Here is an 18788-nt window from a genome sequence, read left to right as displayed (position 1 = left end):
GGATCTTGTTTGCATATCCATTCTGTTAGCTTATGTCTTTTTATAGGTGAGTTGAGTCCATTAATATTCAGAGATATTAAAGGGATAGGACTGTTGGTTCCTGATGTATTTGTTTTTATAGATGGCGTTATGTGCTTGTGGTTCTATTCTTTTTGGTTATGTTGTGAGATGCTTAATATCTTGTCCTTTCTTTGGTGCAGATACCTTCCTTGTGTTGGAGTTTTCCTTCTGGTATCCTCTGTAGAGCTGGATTGGTAGATAGATACTGTTTGAATTTGGTTTTGTCCTTGAATATTTTGGTTTGGAATACAATGGTTCATTGTGTCTTGACTTTTCTGGATGCTTTGGGTTAGGAGATTTTTATGTTTTGAATTTTTTTTCTACAGTTTTGTCTATCTCTTCTATGGTATCTTCAACCCCTGAGATTCTCTCCTCTATCTCTTGTATTCTGATGGTGATACTTAAATCTGTAATTCCTGACCTCTTTACTAGGTTTCCATTTCCAGGTTTGTCTCCATTTGTGTTTTCTTTATTGTTTTGACTCCCACTTTTAGGTCTTAGATTACTTTATTCAATTCCTTCACCTGTTTACCTGTGTTTTCCTATATTTCTTTCAGTGAGTTATTGATATCCTTCTTAAAGGACTCTATTATCTTCATGAGATAGGATTTTAAGACAGATTCCTGATTTTCAGGTGTATTGTATTCAGGGCTTGCTGTGGTGGGAGAACTAGGTTCTGATTATGCCCACGTATATTGGCTTCTGTTGCTTATGGTCTTGTGCTTGCCTCTTGAAATCTGGATATTCCTGATGTTTGTTGGTCTGGGTGACTGCGTCTGGAGTCTGTCTTTTTTGTTGCTGGGTTGCTTCCGGTCTCCTGGTAGGCCTATAGTCCTGGCTATAGCAAACCACCTATGGTGCCTTCCAAATGGGGGCTCTTCAGAGGGGCAGAGAAACTGCTGATCTGTTGCCCTCGCTGCAATAGACCTCCTGGGTGGCCTTCAGACTGTTGGGTCTTCAGTGTAGCAGTTATGCTCTTGTGCTGTGTGAAGATGTTCTTCAGGGCGCCTACAGACTGTGGTTTTTGTTTCCCTGTGTGCAGCAGAATTCTAGGGAGGCTGTCCGTCTGCTGGATCAGTTGCCCTGCATGCCTTCTAGCTGTGGTGTCAACTACTCTGAGTGAAGTGGATCCTCTAGGATGGCCTAAGATATGGTGTCTTCATGGGAGCAAACCAGCTGGCAGTCAACTCTTCTAAGTACAGTGGATCCTCAACTGCTCTGAGTGCAGGCTATCCTCTTCTGCTCTGAGTGCAGTGGATCCTCAACTGCTCTGAGTGCAACAGATCCTCTAGGATGGGTCAAGATATGGTGTCTTCATGGGAGCAGACCTACTAGGAGTCTGCCCCAGCAGAAAGGACCAGGAAGAAGGGGCAGAAGGACAGTGGTATTCAGGAGGGTGGGGGTTTTGGTGGGTGATGGGTTCCAAGTCCGCTGGGCTCCCAGAGGCAGCTCTGAGACTTTGGGGGCAGGGAGTTCTTACCAACTGCTCTGAGTGCAGTGGATCTTCTAGTATGGGTCAGGATATGGTGTCTGCATGGAAGCAGACCAGTTAGGAGCCTGCCTCAGCAGAAAGGACTGGGTGGAAGGGGCAGAAGGGGAGTGCTTTGTTTTTTCTAAACTTTGTTTTTGTTTCTTGTTTTGATTTTTTATTTGTGTGTTTTCTTAGTTTGTTTTGCTGGGGAAGATGTAAGGGTGGAGGGTAGATACAAGTGGACAGGGAGATGACTGGGACTGAGATACAGGAAGCTCACAAAGAATCAGTAAAAAGTTGAAAAAATGTAAGAGTGTTCACGTGTGATAAGATTATATGTGATAGCACTTAGTACTTTGAAATTGTATTGAATTCTTGGTTTTATATCTTAGTTATGATAATTTTAGATATAACATTAAAGGATAATAATGGATGGAGGGTACATGAATCACCTTTTACCATGTTTTCTATGATCTTACCATTTTAAATAAAAAAATTAAAAGGAAATAAAGTATAAAAACATGCAACAGTATTGAAGATTATGAAACATAGTTTGTTGACAACAGAGCATACATTTTATAATTTTTAAGCCTTTTAAGAAGACTCTGGAAGAATATGAAGTGTGTGAACAGAGAAAGCTAATTTGTAGTGACAGAATCGAAATTGTGGTTGTGTGTGGGTGGACAGTGGGTGGCTTTTTTACTAGCAAGGGGTTCCAATGAACTTGGTGTGTCAAAACATGTCAAGTAGCTTGTCTTAGATTTGTCCATTTTACTGCATGTAAATTACAGCCCATAAAAGCTAGAGAGACCCAGACAAGATATTCCAAATATGATATAATTGTTTTCAACCATTTTTTTTTTTACATATGTTGACTGTCTCTTCTCCTATAGCAAGAATTCTTTGAAAGCCTCTATATCCTGTACACTGTTGGCTATTCCATCTCTTTTGGCTCCTTGGCTGTAGCCATTGTCATTATTGGCTACTTCAGGTGAGTAGTTAATGTTGTTTTCTCCCCAGAGTGTTCTAATGTCCATCTGTAGAACACATCCAATGTATACAATCTGTGGTCTCTAACTTTTTCCTGTAGAAAGTTGTTTTCTGAGATAGGGTCTCATGTAGCCCAGGCTGGCCCCAGATTCACTGTGTGGCTATCCACGATCTGATCATAATCCTGCATGTGTCTACTTTCACTGTGCTTGGATTGTAGTATAAATACTGTACCTGGTTTATAAGGTCCTAGGGATTGAATCTAGAACTTCATGAATGCTACACAAGCAGTCCACCAACTGAACAAGATCCCCACTCCAACTCCCCATTTTAGCTTGTACAAGAATTTTAGGGAAACCTATTGTCTTGGACAATTCATTTTCACATTTTCTAAAATCTGAAAGCATTAAGTGTGTGAAGCCTTTATGCTAATAAATCTTTATCTCGATCCATTGGTTTGCGAAGTGCTTGGTACTGCATGCAATTTAACAAAAATATTCATTCATGGTGGAGTAACTCATTTTCCCAAATTATTTTGATACTATTGTATGAAGCTATGTTCTGAATTATTTGATATCAGTCCAGAAAACAGCATTACATTTGTGACCAACAAAATTCTATATAATTTAAATTGACACAAAATTGTGACCAACAAAGTTGAATTACACCAGAGAAGCATAGGATGGTTATACTACTATATGCACAGTCAGTTTTGAATCTACATATGCACAGTCAGCTGTGAGTCCAGGAACTGATAAATGAAGTAGTAGATGATACTCTAAGTGCCCTGAAGGAGCACACAGTGCTTTCCACAATGTGAACCAGGGTGGTACTTGTTTTGGAGGGTAGAAAGAAGGGTTTCTATTGAGACCTCAGTGATGCCTAAGTATAAGATGTAAACAAAGAACAGACAGGGTAGGAATAATCCAATCCTGTCTAAGACAAGAAATGTTGGGTTATCTGAGAACTCAGAATTTCTTTTCATTTAGTGAACATATAACAGATTCTTACTGATGAAATCAAAGAGAAGAGTGGCATGAGACAGAGACAGAGACAGACAGAGAGAGAGAGAGAGAGAGAGAGAGAGAGAGAGAGAGAGAGAGATTAGAGATTGCCAGGACTGTATTGACAGCAAAAGTTGGATTCCAATGATGGTAGGTTAGAATATATTTGAAATGAATACTAACCAAGTTACATTTTGATTTTAGAATCAAGCTATTTTTTCTTTTCTTTCCTTCTTCCTTTCTTCCCCTCCTCCTCTTCCTCCTCCTCCTCCTCCTCCTCTTCCTCCTCCTCCTTTTTGGTGTAGGGGAATGCCAGGCTTGATCCAAACCATTTTTGTTAGAAACCTAGCAATGACTTTTCACCTTTGAGTTTATTGTGTTTTTCCTTTGTGAGTGTGTCTGTGTATGTAGTGTGTGTGTGTGTGTGTGTGTGTGTGTGTGTATTTTCTTCTTCTGTTCTAATTCTGTCCAACCTAAATAATTAATGTTTTCTCTGCACAGGCGATTGCATTGCACTAGAAACTATATCCATTTGCATTTGTTCGTGTCCTTCATGCTGAGAGCCATGAGCATCTTTGTCAAGGACAAAGTAGCCCAGGCTCACCTGGGAGCAGAGGCACTGCAGTCTCTGGTGATGCAGGGTGACCTTCAGAGCTTCATTGGAGGACCGTCTGTGGACAAATCTCAGTATGTACGTGCTCTCATTTTCTCTCATTACGGAATTTTTATAAATAAGTTTCACATCATATTCCACAAACATGTATTATTTTGGGTTATTCTGCTTCTTCTTTAAATTAATTAGATTACACACACACACACACACACACACACACACACACACACACACACAGTCCTTTCATGTCTAACCACTCTTTTGAACTCCAAGAAAATTCTATAAAATGCACAAATGTAATGGAATCTGATGTGTGGGTCATGGTAGCTGTCATGGTTACTTTCAAAAGTAAAACCTCATCAGCAAAAACAGAAGTCTGAGATTTAAAAGGCTACCATATTCGGTTCCCTTATTCTATTTTTGAAGTCTTGACACAACATTAATTTCCAAGGCATATGACTTTTCTCTTAAATGCCCCAGTCTTAGAGTTTAGAATCACACAGTAGTTTAGTAAATTTGATCATGGGGCTGGGGATGGAGGTGGAGATGATCAAACCTGGCACTTAACTATAGCAGATTGATTTTCTCCATAGTCCCTGGGAATGACCATATGTAGCTCTGTTTCCCTTTTGACTTTATGTTCTGTTGTGTGTTATAGGCCTGACCTGTGATCTGTTTTTCCCAGTGTTGTGTGGTCAAGTGACAGGGTCCTGGATAAAGCAAACTGAGGGAGTCTGGCAAGGGTTAACTGAGCCCAGCTTAGCTCAGCAGAACTGTCAGCCCCTTATATCAACAACCCTCAGATGTGAAATGTTTACTGTTTCCAGTCATTAGCATTTGGTGTAATTTATTTGCTGAGGTAGTCACATGAAAAGCCCAGAATGAAACAAATTTGTCATAGAAACACGACTAATAGTGACATTTTCCTCATTTTTTATCCTTCTGTTTTTTCCTGATGATTATGTTATTTTTATATAAAGAAAAAATTATGAAATTTGGTAACACTGAAAGAAAAATGTTATTTTAAAAGTGGAATCAAGTCTGTAGTCTGCAAAGTCCTGTATTAAGACAACTTGATTCTGGTCTTTTCAACATTCTTAGTGTTCTCATCAATTGAGACATTTTTAATTATCAGAAGGTAAGTGGAAGAATTATTTTTTAGGGGATCTTGGGGCGGCATCCAGCACAATAAAATGTCCTAATTCAAAGCACTTCTGGTTCATTCATAACAGGTGGGGTGCAAGACCGCTGTCGTCATGTTCATTTATTTCTTGGCTACAAACTATTACTGGATCCTGGTGGAAGGGCTCTACCTGCATAACTTAATCTTTGTGTCTTTCTTTTCTGACACCAAATACCTGTGGGGCTTCATCTTGATAGGCTGGGGTAAGCACGCAAGTCCCTTCCTTGTGATTGGTTATGGGATTGAGTACATTGCAGCCTGTCCCTCACCAGCCCTCCTTCAGCCATCTTTTTTTTTTTTTTTAAAGAATCCCACCCATCTCACTTATTATTTTTCTCTTGTTTCATTGTTCTGTTAATGAAATACATTTAACAACATTAATTTTATCATTCTCCTAGGAGTAACAAACTTTTCAAGGTTAAACTGTGGTTAGTGTTTCTAGGTCAAATTCTAGCTGTGGACGAAGCTGGAAGGACTTGCTAGCCGCACTTGTTCAAACCTTTCAGGCCCACGCCTTATGCCAAGCCTGCTTGCTCCGCAGTGACGTCCTCCTAACAGTTTTGAAGTTTGACTTTGACTTTATAGACTACACCAGTGTCTCTGACTTGTATTTTTAGGTCAAATAATGAGAGTGTCATAAAAGCATATTTTGACTTCATTGAACACATAAAGATACAAACTAATTACAGAGCATTACCATTCTTGAATGGTGATTATTCAAATTAATTTCAGTAGAGTAAATTTAAAACATGATATTCAGCTCACATTTTACAAATGACTTTCAAGGACTGAAGCAGTTATTGGCCCAGGAAGGATATCAACATGGAACAGAGAAAAGGATTCTGTGCACTTGTTAAAATTTTAGGATAAGGAAAGCTCAGAGGTGGTTAAAAGAGATGCGCCTGGAGATTTAACAACTGCAGACAGATCTAAGTTGCTACTTTAGTGTTTGAATTGTAAGGAACTCAGCATATGAGAAGAACACAATTTAGTCTCAGGTATAAATTGGAAGACTTGTTTTTTTTCCCCTTAAAAATTGTCATGACAACCGAAAATGTGAAATACTGAAAAGGAAACTTTTGGTTAACTCACTGAAGGTCTTTAGGATGACGAAATGTAATGTTGTACTTACTCACTTTGAAATGATGTTTGGGGATATATTTGTTCCCCAAGACAGCTTGCTTGTTTACTTTTTGCATTTCTACATTGATCATGTGCACTCTAAGTTCATTTTTCTCTAATTTCTTATGGCTTGATAAGAAAGAGGGCTAGGCCTCTTCACCAACTCTTTACTTGAGCTCTGGACACTCAGTGCAGTCTACCTTTGTTCCGTTAAATTTGGGAATTCCTCACAGTGAAACCTTGGAGGAATGAAAAAGGATAAAAGTTCCCTGTTTCTCCTATACTTTTATGCAAGTGTAGGTTTCTAACTTTTTTTTTTGCAACTTTTTCTTAATTTGCTCACAATGTTTTTGTCATTGGGATGATGCAAGAGTAAATTAGCAAGGTCCTTTGAGATCTCCATCTCACAAGGGAGGTGTGACTCCACTAAAGGTCATAGGATCCTCACAGGCACCAATACATGGGCATTTTTTTACCCGACGTTAGGTTGATTTCATCTGAACGATGCCACACAATAATAACTACTGTACCTAGTGTATCTTTGAACTTTATTCACAATTCCAGTCCTTAAAAGATATTCTAGATCAGTGGTTCTCAACCTTCCCAATGCTGTGACCCTTTAGTACAGTTAAACTCATGTTGTGATGACTTTCAACCAGAAAATTATTTCCATTGCTACTTCATAACTCTAATTTTGCTACTGTGGTGAATCATAATGTAAATATTTGATATGCAGGACAGCTGGTATGTGACTCCCGAGAAAGGGTTCTTCAATCCACAAAGGGGTTGCCACCCACAGGTTTAGAAATATTTTTCTAGGCATATTTAATGAAAAGAATAGTAATATCCATCTAAGACTGACTCCTGGCTCCTAAAGCAGAACTCTTAAAAAACATTCATATTCCATCGTTGATTAATAGATTGCTGCCCTCATATTTCAAAAACCAAGAGACTGATCTTATTTTTACAAACCCATTCTTTAATGCTTGAAACCATGATGGTGGCTTTGCATGTTATAGAAATAATTCACAGAGACTCCAATTGCATATCTTCTCTCCATGTCATGATTTATTGGGTTTATTGTAGAAGGGAACTTGGTTGCTCTTTGTTTACTGCTCATTTGGGCCAATTATGGCTTTAAACTCTTTCATCTAGGCAAGTACTCAGAAACCTAGTACTCATCTTGTAGTGATATTGGGCTACTCTATTTACATTTTTTTCAGTTTTCATTTTTTCGAGTCAGGGTTTCTCTATATAGCCCTGGCTGTCCTGGAACTCACCCTGTAGACCAGGCTGGCCTTGAACTCAGAAATCCACCTGCCTCTGCCTCCTAAGTACTGGGATTAAAGGTGTGCACTGCCCGGCTACATTAATTTTTAAAATACTGATTTTTAAACAATTCAAAGGAAAGTTTTAATCTGAAGAAGAAACAAGGCTTATCTGAATGTTACTTTTTAAATCCAGTATAACTTTAGACAAATATTAAAGTGACTGCTTTTATACTGAGTTTAGTTACAAAGATACAGAGAGGGGACTGGAGACTGACCAGCAGTTAAGAACTCAAATCCTTCTACCAGAGGACCTGAGTTCAATTCCTACTACCCAGGTGACTCATAACTGCCTGTGACTTTAGCTTATAGGGACCCAATGCCTCTGGCCTCAGTATGACCCCCTCCATCCTCCCTCCCCGCCCCCACATGACACACACCTTTACACACACATGTTCATACAGTTAAAAATAATTTTTTTATAAACAATGCACAGAGGAGTAAACATAAATATTGACCTTTTCTCTTTTAACTCCACACTTCCTTACTTCTCTCTGTCCTTGCCTCAGTTTCCCCACAGATGATACTTTATTTTCTTTCCATTCATTCTCTCATCTACATATCTTTCTATATTTTAATTTTTAGTTTAAAAGGTTTCAGTTCTAGTTTTCACCATTATGAATATGATACTTAACTTTTATATACTTAATCTTCAACTGTCAAAAATGGTGCCAGTGTCTGTTTATTTGTATATAAAGTACTTATTCTGGTTATTTCATCTGCTCATGGACCTGTTGTCATCCTTTGAAGGTAGAAAAAAAATCACATCCTGTGTTTTTTTTTTTTTAATCATCAGCAGATATAAACACATCATTACCTGTATATAATGTGTTACCTGTCTCAGTCTAGCAAACAGTTTTCAATTGTTCATTTGGTGGTAAATTAAATATGGAAGTATATGTGAGCATCTCTGCCTTAGTTCATTTTGTGTCGCTATAGCAAAATAGCTGAATCTGGATAAAGAATAACCAGAAGCAAGGCAACAATTCTGGAGGTCTGGGAACGTCTGCTTCCGGTGCAGGCTTCGTGGCAAGTGACAAGGTGTTGCAGAGTATGTTCGTAAGGGCGAGCAGCTGCTGAGGGAGGAAGCCAAAGAGTGGGCCGAGGAGCCCTGACTCACTTCATAAAACCTGCCTTCTAAGTGGTCGGTTCAGTCCCTCGAGTGTGGACAGATGCTTCTGTTTGGCGTTGGACTTAGGTCCAAGAAAGGACAAACTTTCTTTCTGAACTTCCTGACATTAGAAGCTTCTGGAAGCCTTCCTCTTCCGCTTTTAAAACGTGGAAGTGTTCTAAATGTGCCGTCGACTGAACACTGGAAGGATTTTAGGACCGCAGCTTCTCCCAGCTTTTCTCTGTCATTGTTGCCGCGCTCCGTGTGGCTAGTCAGGGTGGACCACTCTCTGCACGGCTATGGCTCTGCCAATTTTAGTCCCTTCCTAATGTGGCTTCCTCCCCATCCCTTCCAGAAAAACTTGACAAAACAGCATCACCCTCAGACTTCTGGGGGCGATGTGCCTTTCCGGCTGCTACTCATTGCTCAAACAAGAGGGCATTAGGTGCAGTGTACGTGTCTTACTGAAAACAATATTATTTTGTGTATTTATTTATTTTTCTCTCTTAAGTGCTAATATTATAGTCACCTGAGGGGGAAAAACAACAGGCAAACAAAACAAAAAGTATCAATCTTTGCTCTGAAAGTAAATATGGGCTCCAAATCTTTCTCTGTTTTCAGGATTTCCAGCAGTATTTGTTGTGGCCTGGGCAGTGGCACGAGCCACTCTGGCGGATACCAGGTTAGTGGAAATCAAAATGGGGTGGGAGTTTCTGAGGACTGAGGGTTTCTGTGGACTCCGGGTTTCTATGGGCTCGGGCTTTCTCTTGGCTGCGTTTGCTGATGCTGTGATCCTTTGCGGGAGTCAGGTGACATTGCCTGTATGCCGTGGTAGACGCTCACACATTGTCCGGAAGGTGGAAGCAGTTTAGCTCCTAGGTTAGGGGAGCTTAGGAGGAATGAAGACCAGGGTGTGGATGCTTCAGCCCTGCATTGAGGGGAAAACAGGATGATTACAGGAGGTGGAGGGAGGGGAGCACCTGGGAGAGAGAAAGGAGGGGGAGGAAATAAAGGGGGGGCAGTAGTATCAGGTACTGGAGGGAACAGAAGAGAGGAGCAAAGTCCTATTCAATTCCTATTCGATTAGGAAATTGAATAAAAATATGTAGCATGAGGGCATGAGGAATTGGGGTTAGTCACTGGAAGATCCCAGACGCCAGGGAAACGAGAGGCTCCCAGGATCCAATGGGGATGATTTTAACAGAGAAGGAGAGATAGAACCTGTAGCGACCACCTCCAGTAGATAGGCACTAGTGGTGCGATGGGAGCCACACATCCATTTCAAAGTTTTTAACCCAGAAATGATCCTGTCCAAAGGCAGAACAGGGACAAAGAGATAAAGCAGAGACTGAAGGGAAGGCCATCCGGGGACTGCCCGCCCAGGGATCCCTCTTGTCTGCAGACACCAAACCTGACACTGTTGTCTTTGCCGAGAGGCACTTGCTGACAGGAACCTGGTGTGGCTGCTCCTTGGTGAGGTTCAGCCAGTAACTGATCAATATAGATGTGGATGCTTGGAGCCAATCATCAGACTGAGCTCAGAGACGCTGATAGGGTAGCTTGCAGAAGGACTGGAGGAGCAGAGGGGGATTGCAACCCCTTAGGAAGAACAACATCAGCTGGTAGGACGGATCACCCAGTGCTCCCAGGGACTGGACCACCAACCAAGGAGTGTACAGGGAGGGATCCATGGCTCCAGATACATAGGTAGCAAAGAATGGCTTTGTCTGACATTAGTGGGTGGGGAGGCCCGTGGTCCTGTGGAAGTTTGATGCCCCAGTGTAGAGGGATGCTGGAGGGCTAGGAGCTTCACCTTCCTGTCCTGCTGTGTCAGAGGTGGTGTAGCCCAAGTCGAGCTTGTAAATAAAGACCCTAGTGCAGCTGCAGTTGGCTCCTTGGTGGTCTTTTGGGGTTCATGGATGCTTCCTGGCACAACAGTTTAAATTAGGTTGCCCTGTGAGCATGTCTTAAGTGATATAGGACGACCCTGATAACTGTGGGTAGCACAGTTCCTTAGGCAGGGGTCCTGAACCATATCACATAGAAGAAATCGAGCTGAGTACCTAGCACACAACACAAGCAGGCAGCATGGGTCCATTTGTTACTCTCTGACTATGGATGTGACAGGAGTAGCTATTTGGATTGTGGCTTGGTTTCTCCTCATTGATGGACTATAACCTAGACATGTAAGCCCAATAAACTTCTTTCTCCATAACTGCTTCTTGTTTGGGGCATTTTATCACAGCATCAGGAACTAAGCCAAAATGGTACCTTACTACTTTATTCTTGCTTCATTTAGAGGTGGTAAGGGGTACCATCGAGTGGAGGACCTGTAACTCCTCTGTTCTACTTTAGCTTCAGAAGAAAAGGTGGGATGTGCAGTAGAAAAGGCAGCAATAATGTACTTAAACGTATATTATTTACGCTCAGGAGTCACCCCACAAACCACACAAACACCATCTCAGCCAGACAGAGATCGTCTATTGAACGCACACCCTGATGCTGATTGATCTGGATCACAAAAAGGAATAACCTAATTGTGGTACCAGCTTGTTCTCAGGGAAGGCTTTTTAATAGGAAAAACCAAACCCAAAAGTTTAAGAAGGCAAGGAGGAGAACAGTATTATGTTTTGACTTACTAGGCAAAGTATTTTCTGCTGAGCTTTAAGCTGATTGGTCCTGAGTGAGGTAAGAGGGGTGGTAGACGAGTGGTGAACAGGGGAATTTTTGAGCATTGAGGTAACAGAGCATGAGTATTATAATCATAACTCTTTGGCTTATTAGTAGCATTCTTCAACATTAACCGTGAAAACCACCATGAGCTCAGACAGAGGTGTAGGAGGTTCTGCCTGGTGGTCAGCTCTGACTCAAACCATAGCAGTTCATATTGACCTTTAGCTTGATGGGACCTACATAAAGATTTGTGGGGTTGCTTAAGATTAGCAAAACTCTGGACGTACAGAACAGAATGTAACAGGGTATGTGATCAGCATGAATTTGCTCTGAGTCAAGTTATTTTTCCGTGTCAATGACTGACAGGCATGTCACAGCAATAATAAGAAATAGCTGGCAGGCATGGAACAAAATGGGTACAGGTATTCTGGGGGTGGGGTGGGATCAGACCACAACAAAACATTTTACAGTTTGCATAATCTCCAGGGCCTAGCCTTTCTTCTCTATTTTTACTGAATATGGTAGAGAGGGAAAGGGAGGGGAAGAGGGAGGGAGAGAGAGAGGAGAGAGGAGAGAGGAGAGAGGAGAGAGGAGAGAGGAGAGAGAGAGAGACAGAGAGACAGAGAGACAGAGAGACAGAGACAGACAGACAGAGACAGAGAAAGACAGATCCACTCACTGAATATCTATGGTAGGCTGATACAAGTTTCAGTGTTGGTGTAGAAATTCCTACTGCCTAGTCAAATCTTTTAGCCTGATACTACAACATTCAGAATTTTATTTCTTAGAGTGTTAAAATCTATTTTAAAACATCCGAATAGAATTTAGTCCTCAGCTGTGTCTGATTTGGGGCATTGAAGAATTAATTTAAAATAAGGAGTTATAGCATTTTCTTGAAAATGCCTGAAATCTCACTTGCCTCTCTTATTATGTCAAAAAAGAAAATTTGAAACGTTGACATCCTAACCCAGAGAAGTCAAATTTTTGATGTGTTTAGAGCCAGCCAATTTTGTCCTACTTCCAAATACAGTGATTTTTTTTTTAGAACTAGAATTGTGTGATTGAGTCTCATATGTTAGGAGACACGATGGTAAAATGTCATTGAGGCAGAGAAAAAATAATTGTGAGGATAGTATCAAATGCTCAAAACTAGAATGAAAATGTATGGAATCTAAAAGCCTTGCAGCTGGTCCAGTAAGACTTTTGTTACTGATGAAAGCTTTTGAGGGAGGTGTGGCCCAGGATCTGTGCAGTTCAGTTAACAATGCTTTATCTTTCTTGTGCACTGAGTAATGTGAAAGAGAGGCACCTATACATGGTTCTGTAAATGTTCAATTCAGTGTTCAGGGTACAAGTGTCTTGATCCCATGCTAGTAACCTTCCAAGTTCATTGGCTGTACAGATTTCAGGTGGGCAGGGCCAGAATTAGTATGATGTGGGGGTGTTGTTAGTTTGTATATACTATTGTAACAGAATATGTGTGCCTGATATCTCTTGGTAACAATGTAGAAACCTATTTATGCACTTTCATAGGTATATTCAAAGGAAAATAATTGCACAGCCACATATAAATGACAGCATTTTGTGAGATAAGTGAGTTAGTGTTTTCGTTTAGTTTATTGCTTCTGTGACTAAATGCCAAGACATCAGGAATTATTTCTGTTCACGGTTTGAGGGTTATGCTGAGAAGGTGGTGCTCTGCTCGCTCTTTCTTTTTTATTCAGTTCAGGACTCCAAACCATTGAATGGTGACACTCATCTTTGGGTGAGTCTTCAGAATTCAATCACCCAATTGAGAAATGCACAGACATGGCCACGGGTTTGTCTTGTAGGCGATTCTAGATCATATCAAGCTGATAATCAATATCAGTCATCACAGATTTCTGTTACTGTGACTTAATACTCAAGACAACCAACTTAAAACAGGAGAAACTTTATATTAGACTCTGCGAAGAGGTTTGGATCCATGGTTGTTTGATCCATGGCCTTGTTGGGCCTATCTAGTCCATCACAGTGAGAGGGGCTATTTAGTTTATGGTATCTGGAAAGAGAGAAGGTACCAGCCCCAGTTTAGCCCTCAAGGGCATTCTCCTAACACTTCAGCTTCCTTCCAGTAGGACCTACGTTGTAGGGATCCTTTCACCTCCAGTAACACCGTCCACTGGGGCAAGGCCTCTACCACATGGGATTTTGGAGGGTAATTTAAACTCCAAATACAGCAATAAGGGAAAGTAAGACTATGATGTCTGTATTTGTTTGGAAATGCATAGGCACTATGAACATATCTAACACAATGAGAGAATATGGGGAAGGTCAAACTGTCTCAGTATCTGTCTCCTAGTTTATGGATTTTGAGATGAGAATGTATTAATTGTACATGAAAACTATGCTTTAAGAAATACATCATTGTTAGGTATGGACTGAAAATGTTTTGCCTTTTAAAGTTCAAATAGCACTTCATTGTCTATGTTACTTATAAAGTATAATTTCTTGATGAGTTTATCATCTAGAATTTGAAAAATTAATGTTGTGCTCTCCAAACTCTTTATATCATTTATCATTGGAATAATCAATGCTGAGTTTTGTCTGTGTAGAAAGAAACAGAAGCCTTTTGTTTACATGTCTGTGAGATTAAACAGTTGCTTCAAGTGTTACATTAAACTTTCAAGTACAATAATAATATAAAAACCTTTTGTACTATTTAATCTAGTTTATGACTTTTACCAGTACAAACCAGATTAGGTGAGGATGAGTTAAACTTATTTTGACTTGAATTTATGTAATTCCAATAAAACAAATATTTAATGACCATCTGTATCCTATTTAGTGTTCCAGGCACTAGGGTAGTCCACTGTCTTTCATCACCCCAGACTGATCTCTGCCCATGTATTACTTAAATTTTAGTTAGGAATTAGAAATTAATAGTAACAAGTAGCTAAATTATGGGTTATTTCTTTATCAATGCTATTTATACTGTAAAAGTTAAATATAAAATTATATGTCATAAACTAATATGAAATGAATACCTGCCAAAAAATTTAATACTTTATTGAATGAGGAATGAGGAAGATGTTAAATTGGTTCAAATGAGGCATCAATGAACCATTTATATTTATGAAATTTAATACTGAAGATTTACAAATAAATGCAAAATACCCAGGCAGGATTCAACAGGACACTAATGGGTTATAGTCTGTCAAAGACAGCTGAAATTTTATTTCTATGATAAGAACCATTTGTGTTCAATTTTATGATGCATTTCTATAGGTAATAAACTACAAAATAAAATTGCTCTAAATTCTGAGAGTTTTTTTTGCCAACAACTTTTAAATTATTATGTTTCATTTTAATGCTAATTAAAACAAGGTACCATTGTGCCACACTTAGGAGACTAGTTGTTTTGTGGTCTTAGAAACAAGGTATTGAACCTGACTAGTATAGAAGTAACTCTCTAATGTTATAAAACTCATATACAGGCTCCCTCACAGTAAGGAAACCAGGACCTATAGTGTTTTCACTGGTCTGGGTACTTCAGAATAAGAATTTTAAAGATGTATTCGTTTTTCCTACCAAGAAGGTAGGGCTAGCATCGATTCTCATTTATTTAATTTGGCAAATTTATTCACTAAAATTTTTTTTTCCATCTTAGGTGTTGGGAACTTAGTGCTGGAGACAGGTGGATTTACCAGGCTCCGATCTTAGCTGCTATTGGGGTAAGTTGTAAAGTTTGTGTAGCCTCAATGAATAATAAATGAACAAATGAAATTGCTACTAAAACTCTGGGCAAATTTGCTTGTTGCTTTCCTGTACGGTAGGTTGAGGACGCTTCACATGTGTCACAATAGCTAAGAGAAGCAGGGCTTGGGTTCAGACCCCTATTTGTGGTTGACACTAAGACTTGTGCAGAAAGCGCTTCCAATTCTATGAATTGGGATAACTGGGTGGCCCCTGGAGACAGTTCTGAGGCTCAACTACTGTTATGACTTATTATTATTATCTAACATTTTTTTACAGTCTGGACTTTAACCCCTCCCCGTCTACCTTCTGACTGTTCGACACCCCATACCTCCTCACCACCACCGCCCCCAACCCTGTCTCTACCAGAATGTTCACAGTCCAATGGTTGGGTGTAAATATTTGCATCTGACTCTTTCAGTTGGGTCTTTTGGAGGGCAGTCATGATAGGCCCCTTTTTGTGAGCATGCCATAGCATTAGTCAGGCCTTGGGGTCTCCACTTGAGCAGGATCCCAATTTGGGCATGTCACTGGACCTCCTTTTCCTCAGGCTCATCTCCATTTTTGTCCTAGCAGTTCTTTCAGTCAGGAGCAATTCGTTTTTGACTGTGGGATGGCAATCCCATCCCTCACTTGATGCCCTGTCTTTCTATTGGAGGTGGGTGGGCTCTACTGTAGAGCATTTCATCTAGGGTCCCTCCCTTGAGTCCTGAGAGTCTATCACCTCCCTGGTTTTGGTGCATTCTGGGGAATCCCCCAACCCTACCTCCCGTTTCCATTCTTTCTGCTGGCCCTCAGTGCTTTAATCCTGTTTCCCCCACCCAGTACCTAATCATGTTTTCCTCTTCCCCTCCTTGTCCCTTTCCCCAGCCAAGTCCCTCCCTTCCCCCACCTCCTCTGATTGCTTTCTTCTCCCTCCCAAGTGGGACTGAGGCGTCCATACATGGGCCCTTCAGCTTGTTAACCTTTTTTGAGTTCTGTGGACTGTATCCTGGGTATTGATGTATTTTTTTTTTTTTTTTTTGGCTAATATCCACTTATTAGTGAGTACATACCATACATGTCCTTTTGAGTCTGAGTCACCTCACTCAGGATGATATTTTCTAGTTCCATCTAAAATAAATGAATACAGCCAGGACAAGAAGACTCTCAAAAATGCTTAGTTTTCACTGAGGAGTGAAAATGAGAGACTTTATAGCATCAGTTTTTCTGTGGTTTGATGAAGATTATGCTAGCTAACATTCTCCTGGACAACTCATGATGTCCTCTTTAATAATAGCTGAGTAGTATTGCCTTGTGTAAATGAACCACATTTTCTGTATCCATTCTTCTGTTGTTGGACATCTGGGCTGTTTCCAGCTTCTGGCTGTCACAAATAAGGCCACTGTGAACATAGTAGAACATGTGTCCCTGTGGCATGGTAGTGTATCTTTTGGGTATATGCTTGAGAGTGATATAACTGGGACTTCAGGATGTTGTGACTATTTACACATGCAGAGAATTTTAAGGCCCTACATTACAGCTCCTTCTTCATCAATTGCATCTGGAGTTAATGTTCTCAACACCTATCAGTAAAGCAAGGTGGCAAGGAGGAAAGGGTGGGGCAACGGAAAAAGAGTATAGTGGGGACCTATGCACAGCATTGTGGGAAATTTCTGTTTCTTGTCCTTGCTCTGTCGAGACTGTTCTGTTCCTCAGGAAGAGATGCCCTACAAGACTGTCTATTAGGTAACAGGGAAAAAAGCTAGAGTTCATGTGTTGTGCTTGAGCCCTATGTATTTGACTGTCTCTACTGTGTACTGTACCTGGGATGCAGTGGAAAATAAATGTATACAGCCAGGACAAGAAGACTCAGAAAAATGCTTAGTTTTCACTGAAAAGTGAAAATGAGAGATTTTATAGTATCAGCTTTTCTGTGGTTTGATGAACCATAGAATGCTATTATGCTAGCTAACATTCTCCTGGTGTTCTTGTATGTAATACAAGATAGTACACATCCTAAAAACACAAATGCTAGATAGATATTAACACACTAGAAAGTAACTTGAAAAGACATATGGTCACTTAATATTTGACAAAGGAGTTAAAAACATCCAGTGGGAAAAAAGAAAGCATTTTTAACAAATGGTGCTGGATCAACTGGAGGTCTGCATGCAGAAAAATGTAAATCGACCCATTCTTATCTCCTTGTACAAAGCTCAAGTCTAAGTGGATCAAGGATCTATACATAAAACCAGACATGCTGAAGCTTATAGAGGAGAAAGTGGGGATGAATCTTGAACACATGAGCACAGGGGAAAAGTTTTTGAACAGAACACCAATGGCTTATGCTCTAAGAACAAGAATCAACAAATGGGACCACACAAAACTGCAAAGCTTCTGTAAGGCAAAGGACATGGTCAATAGGACAAAACAACAACAAATTGGGAAAGATCTCTAACCCTACATCTGATAGAGGTCTTATATCCAATGTATACAAGGAACTCAAGAAGTTAGTCTTCAGAGAGTCAAATAACCTAATAAAAAATGGGGTACAGAGCTAAACAGGGAATTCTCAGCTGAGGAAGGCTCTAAAGCACCTAAAGAAATGTTCAGCATCCTTAGTTATCAGGAAAATGCAAATCAAAACAACACTGAGATTCCACCTCACACCTGTCAGAATGGCTAAGATGAAAAACTCAAGGGACAGCAGATGCTGGAGAGGATGTGGGGGAAAAGGAACACCTCTCCATTGTTGGTGGGATTGCAAGCTGGTAAAGCCACTCTGGAAGTTTGGCAATTCCTCAGAAAATTAGGCATAGTATTACCTGAGGATCCAGCTATACCACTGCTGGGCATATACCCAGAAAGTGCACCTACATGTAATAAGGACACATACTCCACTATGTTTATAGCTGCCTTATAATAGCCAGAAGCTGGAAAGAACCCAGATGTCCTTCAACAGAGGAATGGATACAGAAACTGTGGAATATATACACAATGGAGTACTATTTCAGATATTAAAAACAATGAACTCATTAAATCCTTAGGCAAATGGATGGAACTAGAAAGTATCATCCTGAGCAAGGTAACCCAATCACAAAAGAACACACATGGTATGCACTTACTACTAAGCAGATGTTAGCCCAAAAGCTCAAAATAAACAAATTATAATTCACCCAGCACAGGAAGCTCAAGAAGAAGGAGGACTTAAGTGAGGGTGCTTTGATTCCCCTGAGAAAGGAAACAAAATATTCACAGGAGCAATAAGGGAGACAATGTGTAGAGCAAAAACTGAAGTAAAGGCCACCCAGAGACTGTCCTACATGGGGATTCATCCTATAAACACTCACCAAACCTGACACTACTATGGATGACAAGAAGTGTACACCAAAAGGAGCATGATATGGTTGTCTCTAGAGGGGCCCTGCCAGAGCCTTACAAATACAGAGGCAGGTGTTAGCAGCCAACCATTGGACTGAGCATGGGGTCCCCAATGGAGGAGCTGGAGGAAGGTCC

The 18788-nt window shown here is 40.4% G+C and overlaps 1 protein-coding gene across 1 annotated transcript in view; it reads left to right on the top strand.

Moving 5' to 3' along the window:
- The window catches only part of Pth2r (parathyroid hormone 2 receptor), a 110941-nt gene that overhangs the window by 49623 nt on the left and 42530 nt on the right, over positions 1–18788 (top strand). Inside the window, exons 5-9 of the mRNA XM_052192515.1 lie at positions 2425–2522; positions 4027–4216; positions 5371–5524; positions 9504–9564; positions 15205–15268. Coding sequence (XP_052048475.1) covers positions 2425–2522; positions 4027–4216; positions 5371–5524; positions 9504–9564; positions 15205–15268 — 567 coding nt within the window. The remainder of the gene's footprint in view (positions 1–2424; positions 2523–4026; positions 4217–5370; positions 5525–9503; positions 9565–15204; positions 15269–18788) is intronic.

The sequence above is a fragment of the Apodemus sylvaticus genome, chromosome 9, assembly GCF_947179515.1.
Source record: "Apodemus sylvaticus chromosome 9, mApoSyl1.1, whole genome shotgun sequence".
Taxonomy (NCBI): domain Eukaryota; kingdom Metazoa; phylum Chordata; class Mammalia; order Rodentia; family Muridae; genus Apodemus; species Apodemus sylvaticus.
This window is presented reverse-complemented; position numbering and strand designations above follow the sequence as displayed.